Below are 13,208 nucleotides of genomic sequence, written 5' to 3' on the forward strand. Positions count from 1 at the left end.
CCAGGACTGTGCGGTGCTTTTCCAACAGCAAACCCTGGAACACTCCTGAGATAAAGGCCCTCCTCAAGGAGAAGAAGAGGGCTTTTAGATCAGGAAACAAAGAGGAGCTTAAGACTGTGCAGAGGGAGCTGAGGAGGAGGATCAGGGAAGGCAAGAACAACTACAGGATGACAATGGAGGATCAGCTGCAGCTGAAAAATATAAACGGGGTCTGGAAGAGCCTCAAGGCAATGTCTGGCCACAAAGGGGCTAACCAACAGCCTACAGGGGACCAAAAGTGGGTGAATGACCTGAACTTATTCTTTAACAGATTTGATCAGCCATCCACCCCTCCCCCCATCCAGACCTCCCTGCTGCTGCAACTCCCTCGTCCTCCACCCCCTTTCCCACAACACTTGGCTCCCTTCCAAACTCCTCATACACTGCACCCCATGACCAGCACCCTACAGCAAACCCTTCAACTTGTCCCTCACAACAAACCAATTGAGAAAACAGCTGAAGAAGATAAAGTTGAGAAAGGCAGCGGGTCCAGATGGCATCAGCTCAAGGCTCCTCAAGTCCTGCGCAGACCAGCTGTGCGGGATAGTGGAGCACATCTTCAACTTGAGCCTGAAGCTGGGGAGAATGCCACAGCTATGGTAAACATCCTGCGTGGTACCAGTCCCAAAGACCCCGCGACCCAAGGACCTCAACAGCTTCAGGCCGGTGGCGTTAACATCCCACTTGATGAAGACGCTGGAGAGGCTGGTCCTCGTGCATCTCTGCCCCCTGGTGAGCTCATCTTTGGACCCACTTCAGTTCGCCTACCAACCTGGCATGGGGTGGATGACGCTGTATATCTTTTTGACTCAGCTTCAACATCCCTCCCATCCGACCCCCTCTACTTTCTAAATTTCTTCCTCCCTCTCTTGCAAATTTCCCCGCTGCGGGACTAATAAAGGATTATCTTATCTTATCTTATCTTACTCTGTCTTTCTCCCTCTATCTCTCACTTGATAACAGGAACCACGAGGGAATCTGCATAATCGGATCTTACAAAGAGACAGCCCCAGCTCAAGAGTCTCCATTCCCCCAGTTCCCACCAGCCACTGCACATCAGGTGTCCATCAATGCTCTCATCCATACATCATTCCATGAAGCTCTTCAACCTCCGCGTTCCTTTGCCCTACACCTTTTCATTCCTTGCCCTACATCCCTTCACCCCACAACCCTCATCCCTTCATCCGACGACCCTCATCACTTATTCCCCTACCCTACATCACTTCCTTCATGACAACACGGTTTTAATCGTTGTTGCGTTAGGAGAAACTTTAAATACATTGTGAAAAGCATTGTGAATATATTGCAGGTACCGGGGACCAGGAAAGGCAAGCTGTAATCCAAAAGTAAAAGGAAATTGCCAGATGGAATTTGAATAATAACAGATTTTCTTCTTCCTGGTTTTTTTGTTGTTATTTTTATTCTGATTTGTTTCTCTCAGGCGCCTTTTGTGAAATAAGCTCAAAGTCAAATCAAGTGATATAAAATGTGATTTGCTGGAATAGACCTGTTAGAGGATCAATAAACTAGATGCTCTGGTTTCTGGCTAGTGTTGCCATGACTTGTTTTTTGTAGTATATCCATCTTTATTAGAACAAATGGAACATTACAAGAAAAAACATCTAACATACTTTGGAATACACAGAAATGGAGGCTCAGATATAATCTTTACAATATATAATCTTTACAATAAAAAGTGTACAATTAAATATTTCTCAAAACCCTTTTTTTTTTTTTTTAATAACAATGGCAGTTTATATGCTGGAGCTTCTTCTGAGGCAGTGTTTGATTGAACCTCTGCGCAAACTGGTGCAGCTAGTCTTGTCTCTGCAGTTTGTTACAACAGACACAGAGACGGAGTCTGTGGTTTTGCTGGAGTATTCATACAAATTCTTCCTGAAAGCACTCTTGGTGTTGTGTTCCTTCTTAAAAAGGATTATATAGCACTTTGGGAAAAAATGACAGGTGAGGATGCCGTAGTTGGAGATGAGAATGACCACCATCTCCACAGCCGGCAGGTACACTCCTGAAGTGGTGACGTGGACAGGAACAAAAAGCAGCCAGGATATGAGGTAGAGCAACATGCTGAAGGTGATGAACTTTGCCTCGTTGTACTGCTGTGGCAATTTGCGTCCTTTGAAGGCACAGATGAAACACACTAAAGCCAGGACAGCTATGTAGCCCAACATTACCCCAAAGGCCAAATATGAGCCCTCATGACAGTCCTCCAGCAAAGTGGTTGGATGAATGATGACATGATTAAATGGGCTTTTTAGTACCAGCCAGCAGATGCAGGTAGCTGCCTGAACGGCCACACAGATGCCAACGATGACGTAAGGCTTATAGAGCTTCCGCAGAACCTCCTGCAGCTCAGGTTCCACCTGGAAGGCAAGCAGGATCTGTAGGGTCTTGACCAGGATGCAGGAGACACACAGAGTGAAGCTGATGCCAAAGAGCACCTGTCGAGCCTTACACTGGAAACTGTTGGGACGGCCTACAAACAGCATGGCACTTATGTCGCTGATGACCAGAGAGAACAGGATGACCTGGCTCAATGGCCCTCCGGCAGCCTTCACAACAGGAGTGTCACGCTGATGTAGAAACAGAGCTGACACCAGCAGAGCTTGGAGGATGCCCAGGGCAGAAAATGTTAGGAGCACCACAGCGAAGCCGTCCTGCCAGGAGAAGTAGAGCAGGGCTTTAGGGACGCAGCTGGAGCTGCCATCCGGAGACCACTCTTTGTTTGTGTCGCAGCTCAGGCATTGGTCCATATCTGCAGTGATGAAGGAGCACAAGCACAGGTACAGAATAAAACAATCACACACAGGAAATTATTTGACTCCATGCAAAAAGAATTCCAAGATTTCAGCTAACCTTGTTTTTAACGTAAGCGTCATAATGAGATGAGAATAACCAGATAAACTGGAAGTCAAAGGTAACTTGTTTTATTGTTTTAAACACAGCTATAATTTCTAATCAGTTAGTGGACAAATTTGCCCAATATTCATGGTTCCCCAGATGTGGTGGAAACACAAACAAGACTGCACAAAGGGGACTTTAATATTCTAAAAAATATAATTATATGATCACCTTAAACACACCTTAATGCCAAAATGAGGTTCATTAACAAAAAAATACCCCTAACCAGAGCATGGCTGTTAGTCTGTGTGTGTGTGTGTGTGTGTGTGTGTGTGTGTGTGTGTGTGTGTGTGTGTGTGTGTGTGTGTGTGTGTGTGTGTGTGTGTGTGTGTGAGTGTGTGTGTGTGTAACAGTCTTGCCTGTGTTATTAGAGTAGTAGTTTGCAGTACAGTTGATGCACTCATAACAACAAGTGTGTTGACCCTCAGCTGTTTTCTTGAACTGTCCAGGAGGCAACTATTGGAGCATTTCGAGATGATGTGCTGAGGAGAGCAGAAAGAGACCATGATTACTTTATTGTTTCCAGCTTATTTATCTTACATAGTAAATTAGATTGATTGAATTTTGAATTCTGAACAATTTATTGTTGGCTATACTGTATCTTAAAACTGGAATAGTGTTTTTAAGTATTGCCTAAGTTAGCTTTATTGGTCTTAATGTTTTGAGTAAACACACACAATGCAGAATGTGTAGGTGGGTGTGTGTGTGTGTGTGTGTGTGTGTGTGTGTGTGTGTGTGTGTGTGTGTGTGTGTGTGTGTGTGTGTGTGTGTGTGTGTGTACACAAAATGACAGCTGAATGAGGGCCGACCTTCAGGTTCTGGATTTGTTGGTTGGAGCTTTGGTTGGTGTGGGTGAATTTGTTGTTGTGTGGGTGATACTCGGCCACAACATTATGAACATGGATGTTCCCTCCATCTGACCTCCACATTGTCACATCATAGCCCAGGTTGATGTCTCCTCTGCTGTCAAACTTATAGCTCTTTTTTCTAAGTTTAAACTCCTGCATCCACAGAGCTTTCAGCACCTGCAGGACGTGAAACATTTCATTTTAAAGTCAGTATTGTGTATTTACTGTATGCATGACTATTCTTGAGAAGACCATGAGTTAACTGCATCCAGTCCCCTTTCGTAGTTCTTAACCTCAAAGTGCTGCATAGTACTCTATCAACAATGAATTATTCACGCAATAGCTTGAACACATTAAGTGTACCTAATTGTTAAAACCAAACAACACCGTCAATGAGATGAGAGTCAGGTCCACCTGACTTCTCCTGACAGAGACCCACCCTCAGACCTGTACTAAATTACAGTATTTTCAGTCTAATTGGGTCAGGTAGGGTCCTGTTGTATTGCCTCTGGGCTCAAGTCTGAGTGTAAATATTTCTAATACTCAAGTGGATCTCAGCAATCTATCAGCTCTGACCATGTGTTGTGTCATAATCATTTTCCACAGCAGATATTTTCAGATGTGACAGTAGAACAAGCACTGGTGTAAATTATCCAATGAATGAGGGCTCAAAACTTGTATGACACTACCATTTTAAAAAATTGTGTTAACACGTCTTGGTGTTCTCTCTCCCAGTGGGTCTGTTAAGGATCAGGCCTACTAATTAATTCAGGCTGAATCTGATTGTCCTTGCGAGCCCTAGGATGGGTCTTTTTTATTTGAAAATCAACTTTATGCACTTCAAGCAGTAGGGATCTTCAGTTGAAACCAGCGTGGATGTGTGTTAGGATGCAATATGCTCCAAAAATCTAGTTTTGGAATTTGGAAGTACCGTAGAAGCAGAAAAATGGAAAACAAATACAGTTAAACAACAAACAGAATTAAATTACCGAGGAGCATATAACATTTTCATGTATTTTCAAAAATGTAGAGTTTGCATTTCAGTGCCGCCATAAAGAAATTCCTTCCTGTCTTTGAAGAGTAACCTAACAGCCAGCTGAAAAGGCGTGTTTAGCTGAGCTCTCTGATTACAAATGACCAGCCTGTTGACCTCATGACCCCAGCTAGCTTCACTTGTTCCAACATCTCCAGAGGTGTGAAAGAGACCAATGTAAATGGTAAATGGCCTGTACTTGTATAGCGCTTTTCTAGTCCTCCGACCACTCAAAGCGCTTTTAATACTACATGTCATCATTCACCCATTCACACACATTCATACACTGATGGCAGGGGCTACCATGCAAGGTGCCAACTACCTAACCATTCATACCCATTCATACAATGCTGGCACAGCGGACATGTACTAGCGGAGCTGGGGATCAAACTGCCGATCCTCTGATTGAAGGACGCCCATACTCTACCACTGTGCTACAGTCACCCCTTTAGTTTGGGACTGTCAAATGCCAACTGTCTCTAACCTCTGGTGATGGTAAGTACACCAAGGTACCATAATCAATGTGTCAACAGCCAAAACCTAATCCTCAACTGTTATCTAAACCTAGCTCTTAACTCACCCTCAAATGAACCCATGTGGACCATAGAAATATAACAGAAAAGCATACACACACAAACACACACACACTCATGTATGTAAATACCTCCCAGGGTTGCACTTTGCCTGGTGTTCTGCAGTCTCTGCTCCTGCAGATAGACACCAAAGCTTGAGCGATGGCACTCACAGCCATCTCAATACTGAAGATGGTGCCAGCATGAGTGTGTTCTCTAAGTCTGTTCACAGCCTTGGACACCAGCTCAGTCTCTCCAAAATATTTGCTAGCATTGAGCTGCATGTAGAACTCCTGCATGAAAGTGTTATTCCTCATGTTGTCATGTCCAGTTTCCTCCAGTCTGGTCAAGTACTCACGGAATGACGACATGTCTCCACTTTTGAAGGTGAATCCCACAACGTGTCCAATGTCCTCCAGAGTTATGTTTCCTTTTACAGTGCTGGAGGAGGACCAGCTATCACTGGCCACCCAGATTCTTCTCATTGTCTCCATGTTCTGTCCTGCTCTGAGCGTCTGATTCTTAAGCTCCTGGTAAAGGTACATCATGTGAGTCGGCTTGGCAAATGACACAATCACCTGTACCTTGGGATTCTTGCAGATGGTTCGGGCAGTCTGCACGATAGCAGAGCAGACATCCTGACTGGTTACAGATTGAGGTAGGATTGATTTGAAGGCTACACAGATTCCCTTTCCAGAGGCCTGGGACACAAAGTGGTCAAGAGCTGATTGGCCGTAATTTCCGTCTGTTGTAACTACTCCCACCCAGTTCCAGCCATAGGTGTTGAGCAAACTGACCATGGCAGCTGTCTGATGCTCATCATTAGGAATGGTTCTCATGAAGGCAGGAAAGCGGCTCTTATCACTCAGAATAACCGCAGTTGATGAATAACTGATCTGGAGAAAAGAAAGGCAGTTATGTCTTTTCCAATTAAAATAAGTAGTAAGTAATAATCATGAATGTACAGACCTGGTGGGCGTGGGTGGGGTGGGATGGGGTGTCCAACTATAAGCCACAGCATCCCAAGGTGTTTAATAATTTTCAGCCTTATTATACATTGTATTTTAATTATGTCAAAAATGTATTATAGAAGACTGATCCTAGATCTGCCATAAATGACACAATCACATATCTGCTTACCTCTAATAAACTCATTGTGAGGGACAAATCGTTGTTTTGTCTTTTTTGGGGTGCTTTACGTTTAACATATACAGTCTAAGACGTTAGGATGCATAGTGTTCCCTGTAGCCTAATTATCTCTAATATTGGTAAAAATGTATGAATACTCTGGTTTGGTTGATGTAGCTCTCAGATTTAATATTGGGACACTTTGGTAATCAGTTTTCACGCCGAGGTGTCAACTCCTTGGCTCTCAGGTAGGAATAATTCCAATTAATCTATGATTGCCTAATTGGTTAAGAATGTGATCTAGCATGTGAATTTAATCAATCTACTATCAAATACTGATCTGAAATATAGCCTGAGGAACTTGTAGTCTCCTTATCACATTGTAGATGGATAGAATGGTGTATTCTCAAAGCATGTTGTAGTGACTCAGTGAAACCTTGGAGAAGCCTTGGAGGTGGCCACCTCGAACCACAGGCTGAAGGTGATGTGCCCAACAGAGACGATCAATCAACATGTCATGAGCTGTAGTCGTGCATCAGGCCTCCGCAATGGCTGTAGCTGGCAGCATCGACACAGAGGTTGAGAACTTCTTACGGGACATTCCTCCATCCTTGGATACAAGTCAATGCGGGGAGACTCCCTGTACTGGCAAAGCTGGTGCACCAGTGCACCTGCCTATCTGCCTGAATATCCACAACATATCTAAGCAAGAGGGTTTTTCAGGCCAAAGAGTTTGGGCTTCATTCATATTGTTGATATTAAAATGATAAATATTAACAAGAAAATTTCGCAAGAAACTTTGACTGTGTGGCTGCTACTGCCCAAAGACATTGCATATATTAACAGTTCTGAGACAGCTGTATCAATGGGGTTCATTTAGGGTTAGTTTGGGGTTCATTTGAGGTACATTTGAGTTTTATTTGAAAAAAAAAGTAAGTCCAAACGCATAAATAATACAATCCTGCAGAAAATGCGTGGGAATGCTGAAAGCTGAAATCAGTCACAGAGCATTGCTGAAAATGTGGAAGTTTCAAATGACTTTCCTGAAAAAGCCCAAAAGCCAAGAACTGCACTGTTGAAAAAACCTGGTAGTTGAATTGTAAAACTGTCAGAGATGGAAGCTGAACTGCATCACCAAAAGAAGCAAAGAGCTGAAATACAATAAAGAAAAATCTGGAAGCTGAACTGTTAAACTGTAGAGGTGGTAGTAATAGTAGAAGAAGCAGTCATAAGAAGAGTAGTAGTTTTAGAAGCTGAAGTTATAGTAGTGGTAGTAGTATCCGTAGCAGCAGTATTATCAGTGGTTAAGTAGAAGAAATAGTCGAATCAGCAATAGTAGTAGAAGAAGAAGTTGTTGTAGTATTAATAATAGTATTAATAGTAGTCGTGCTGAGTTACTGTTGGCCATAACTGGTGATAACACAGGGAAGGTTCTACCTGAAATTGTGTGTGAGAGAAAGTAAGGCATTGAGAGATAGAGAAACAGAGATTAGGGAAAGAGAGAGTGTGAGTGAGTGAAAGAGAGAGCGAGAGTAAGAGAGAGTGAGAGAGTGAGTGAGATAGAAAGAGAGAGAGAGAAAGAGTGAGCAAGTGAGAGAGAGTGAAAAGAGAGAGAGAGAGTATGAGTGAGTGAGAGAGAAAGAGAGGGAGTGAGCTAGTGAGAGAGAAATATAGAGTGAAAGAGTGAGTGAGAGAGAAAGAGAGAGAGATTGAAAAAGAGAGAGGGTGAGTGAGAGAGATAAGAGAGTGAAAAGAGAGAGAGAGGTTGAGTGAGTGAGAGAGAGATAAAGAGAGAGAGGGTGAGTGAGTGAGAGTGAAAGATTGAGAGAGAGACAGAGAGAGTGTGAGTGAGTGAGAGAGAGAGAGAGAGAGTGTGAGTGAGTGAGAGAGATTGTGAGAGAGAAAGAGAGAGAGTGTTCTAGTGAGAGAGAAAGAGAGAGTGAGAGAGAAGGAGAGAGAGTGATCTGGTGAGAGAGAAAGAGTGAGTGAGAGAGAAGGAGAGAGATTGAAAGAAGAGAGAGGGTGCGTGAGTGAGAGAGAAAGAGAGAGAAAGAAAGGGAGAGAGAGAGAGAGAAATGGAGAAATAGAGAAATACACGCACACACACACACTCTCTCTGTCAATCAAATGACCAAGTTCATGAAGGCCGCCTTTCTCACAGAGTTAAATCCCAATAAACAATCTTATGTCAGGCATTTTGTCCTGCTTAACCAAAGCTATCACCATGCTAGCATCAAAAATCCCTACACTGTGTCTCCTGTCCAAGACATTACATTACATTACCTTACATTACAGTCATTTAGCAGACGCTTTTATCCAAAGACTTCAGTTGGTTGGTTTTAATTAAATATAATGTGGAGCCATGTTTAAAGCTATGTTTGTATGTGTTTAAAATGTGACCATGAGGGTTAGTTTGGGGTACTTTTGAAAAAATATTTGAGTCCAATCGCCAAAATAATATCATCAATAGAGAGAAAAGACTCTGCCCATCGCGTTGATATATTTGTTATGTTTGTGGTGTTTGAAATGTGACCACGAGATCACTTGAGATTGAAGAGCTATCGCTCCTCTCATCTCTGTTTTTGAGAGCCATAGGTCACACGCACACACACACACGGCGTGCGTGCGCTCATGCTTCTGTGCGTGTGTCAATGGTTGCCATGGTGAGGGAGCACCTGGGTGGACTAATTAAGATAGGTGAGAGCAGACACTGATTTTGAACAAAACTAGCTGTCAAACTCTTACCTACAATCGTAAAACCATAATTCCAATGGAAAACATATTGTTATCTTCTGATGAACGCAGAGATGTAATTTTTATGTTTGTTGTTTTAAAAAATATGAGCTTCAGAGCAGGTTAGAAAACTGGTACCATCTGCTTTCTTTGAGAAATTGTTGTTTTAACATGGAGTCTAATGGAGCAGTTGGTTGGAGTTCATGTTGCTTTCAGGCACATGGAGTCAAATGTGTAAGACTGTTGGATTCCATGGTGTTATGGCTGTGACGAGGACAAGTTTATCTACAATTTGATCAAAACAATTATGCCTGAAGAGTGAAAATTGTGGGAATTCTGGCAATTTTAAAATATTTTTTTCACAAGATTCTGAAGCTCCTCTCACTCTGGCGATGACATCACGTGCTTTAGGTCTGAACATTCCATCCAATACACACCCATTGTAAGGCTTTACAGCCTTGTTGCTACACAGCCACACAGAATAACTTACAGAAACATTAAGTATAATAGACCACCTACCACCTTCTCTTCCCCATTTCTCTCTCTCTCTCAAACAAATACATTGAGCAATGCGGCGCTCAGTCTCTGTGAAAAAAGATGGATGTAATCATTTTCCGGACAGAAGGACAGATGACACTGATACTGACTGATACAATCTGATATCTGTGTTCTTTTATTGATTACTATCATTTATAAGATTCAATCAGAAATTATATTTATTTCATTAGCATTTTACATTTGTTTTCAGTGAAATATTAATGACTTTATAGTTAATTTGCTGTTGTAAACATTATTGTTGGTGCTCTAGAAACCACAGTTTGTGATATCTTCATTATAAGTAACTTATAATCCTGTTCTGAATTTATTTGTTTTTAAAGTTCTATATATGTTTTGGACCAGATTGGTTCAGTCAGAGCAAAGGTGTGTGTTGTGCAGAAGTTTTGAGTTTCTCTCTGAATGTGTATTTTTTTGTTTAAAACAAATTCATAGTTAATTGTGTGTTATTATAATAAGTGTTGGAGGATATGCCCCGTAAGGAAAGATTGTAAGTTGTGTGTCCAGGTAGCTCATCTGATAGAACAAGTCCTTTGCTGCAGCAGCCAGGGTTGGAAATCAGTAATACCTTTCTGAGCTACTGCACCAATATGATTTAGGTACTAGATTTATCAATATCTTACTTATAAATATATAGTTTTATAGACATTGATAATTATCTTTAATATTTGCTCAAGGGTTGCACTGCCGCCTCACAGCAAGAGGCCCGGGTTCAATTCCCGGGTTCAACTCCCAGGCTAGACGGCCTTCTATGTGGAGTTTTCATGTTCTCCCCGTGTCAGCGTGGGTTCTCTCCAGGTACTCCGCTTCCTCCCGCAGTCCAAAGACATGCAGCTGATGTTAATTGAAGACTCTTAATTACCCGTAGGTGTGGATGTGTGTGAATGGTTGTCTGTCTCTGTGTGTCAGCCCTGTGATAGTTTGGTGACCTGTCCAGGGTGAACCCTTCACCCCCTGCGACCCTCACCAGGAGAAGCAGTTAAGATAATGGATGGAGATATTGGATTTGCTCAAGACCAGACCTGCTCATACCTGTGGCCCAAACACCTGGACACAGCTGTTGGTTATGATGAAGTGACATTCATTGTTGGAGACAAGTTAAAAAGACTAAAACCTGAAGCTGAATGACTATGAGAGTGTTTGTCTTGTGATGTGTATGAGACTTTTTTAAAGTTGGTGAAAAAGTTTATTAGAGTGGACAGCTGTTAAAAGATCAACAAGGCCATCTTTGAACAGAGACATGCGTTATCTTCTCCCAAACATCATTGACCACATGATATTATAAGGCTGAAGTTGAACCTGCACTATCGCCACGTCCTTATGGAAGACCTTGAGATATGTTTAAAAGCTAGGAGTGGACCTTTGAGCTTAGATGATTTACTGTTCCTCAAGGTCAAAAATGAAGTTCCATGCTCAAATGATGCTTCATTTGAGCATGCATACTAAATTCAATATAAATCTGATCAGTGGTCGTTTGCTTTTTATGCTTGTTACTTTTTAAATAATTCAAAATGTAATAATTGTATCTATATGAATAACAGTAATTAATAATTAAAAATATATTTAATGTCTATATGTTAATAGAAAAAAATATGTACAGTAAATGTACACATCATCACATTGCCAGAAAAGAGTTAGAATACAGTAAAATGATGTGAACGTGCAGGTCATTTCCAATAAGGCAATAAATGTGATCATTATCTGATCACTGTCCCCCAAAAAACTTCCACTCTTAGAGTATTCAACTGGTTATGTTCCTGTTCATCTGTGGTGCAATGTTAATTCGTTGTAACAGCCAACACTGTGTCAATCAAATGCTGGACTCCTACCCGCACCCTCACTAAGTGTACAGTGTCTTTATGTTTCTCACTACTTACTTGAGGGATCATCTTGAGAGTCAGTTGCCTGGCAATGGAGATGGATGTGTCAGAGGAAGAGGCCCCTAAAACAGCCATGACTGGCTGCCCACAAGTGTTGCTTCGGGTGTAGCAGTCAGTTTGTTGGGTGAAGTCTGCTGTGGCTTTCAGAGCTGTGCTGACATCAGAGCAGGAGTCCAGGATGCGGTAGCCCAGAGTGATGTTAACATCGGCAAGCAGAGGGGATTTATTCATGACCTCTATAGCATTGATCATAGCCAGTGCCCTCACCAAGCCTCTTTCTTGAAACCTGTGCCAACAGTACAGCGTCATCATCAAATAATGAATACAGCACAGATGTGATACACGCAGAACTGATACTAGCAGTATTGAAGAGAGTTAAGTATCATTTGCATTTCAAGACCTTCTGATAAAAATGAAGTTATTAAAAGATAACATGTAAAACACAGTTCCTCAGTTTGTTCTCATCATAATTGGTATACTGTAGATGACATTTTTCTTTTCTGTGTGGAAATACTATCGCTAATTTCCTTTCGTTAAGTATTGTACGTAAGAATGATGTTGTAGTTTAGTTAGTATTTCAATTTTAGACTGCTAAATCCTGTTAATTATTTTTTTTTTTTCTAATTTTGTTTTCATTACATTTCGGAATGAAATGTTGTAATTTTACTACACTACATTTGTATAATTCATAGTTATATACAGTTATATAGAGTATGATTTTACAAACAAGCATATCACCAGTTTATGAAAATTAAGCAATACAAGCAGTGTCACAAATACATACAGTTTTATATCATTTTCTAGTGAAGGACTACTTTTATTTATTTTAATTGTACTATTTCTACTTTTAAGTAAAGGCTCTCATAACTTCTTCAACCACTGAAGAATATTGGTTATTTTAAGATTTTATCTCCTGGTTACTCACAGGACTAAACTCTCTTCTTAAGATTAGGTGAAATGTGAAGTGGAAAAGTGAAAAAGGTGGTCTGTATATCATTTATTGCATTGGGTTGAATGATCCCACCTGATACATGGCTGTAGTTGCGGTGCAAATGAGTGGTTCTCTTTGTCTACGTCTTCATGAATGGGAAAGATTCCTCCGATGATTATTCCTCCAGGGGCTGTAGCTCCCGGAACCCTGGTATCCTTCTCAGTGGCATCTCCTCTTTCCAGAATGATAAGGTTAAGTGTTATGTTCAAATAGATTACTAGAGTGTCCCAGGCCATACCGCTGTCTTCTCTACTGTGTTTCGTGTCTGAACTCCTTTTCTCCTCTCCCCTCTCTTCTAACTTATTCTATGCAATTATTTAGCTCCAGCAGAGTGATACTCTCCTTTTTCAACCTTGTCACTAGGCTAAAAAATTCCCTCTTGCTTCCTCCTTCAGTTTACTATTCTCATATTCTCCCCTGCAGTCCTGCCCACTTCCTTATGAGTGACAGCAGGGTCAGTCCCTGTTCTGTTGAACCAGCTTTCATCATATTTGGTATTGTGCATGAGCA

At 41.6% G+C, this 13,208-nt stretch overlaps 1 protein-coding gene across 1 annotated transcript; it reads right to left on the reverse strand.

Moving 5' to 3' along the window:
• Positions 1–1,793: 1,793 nt before the first annotated feature.
• On the reverse strand, positions 1,794–12,934 carry LOC129114873 (G-protein coupled receptor family C group 6 member A-like). The gene is given in 7 exon segments (XM_054626760.1): positions 1,794–2,812; positions 3,318–3,410; positions 3,413–3,440; positions 3,768–3,983; positions 5,504–6,307; positions 11,705–11,993; positions 12,732–12,934. Coding segments are annotated over 7 exon segments (2,652 nt in total).
• Between the last annotated feature and the right edge of the window lie 274 nt (positions 12,935–13,208).

The sequence above is a fragment of the Anoplopoma fimbria genome, unplaced genomic scaffold (assembly GCF_027596085.1).
Source record: "Anoplopoma fimbria isolate UVic2021 breed Golden Eagle Sablefish unplaced genomic scaffold, Afim_UVic_2022 Un_contig_10661_pilon_pilon, whole genome shotgun sequence".
In the NCBI taxonomy this organism is placed as follows: Eukaryota; Metazoa; Chordata; class Actinopteri; order Perciformes; family Anoplopomatidae; genus Anoplopoma; species Anoplopoma fimbria.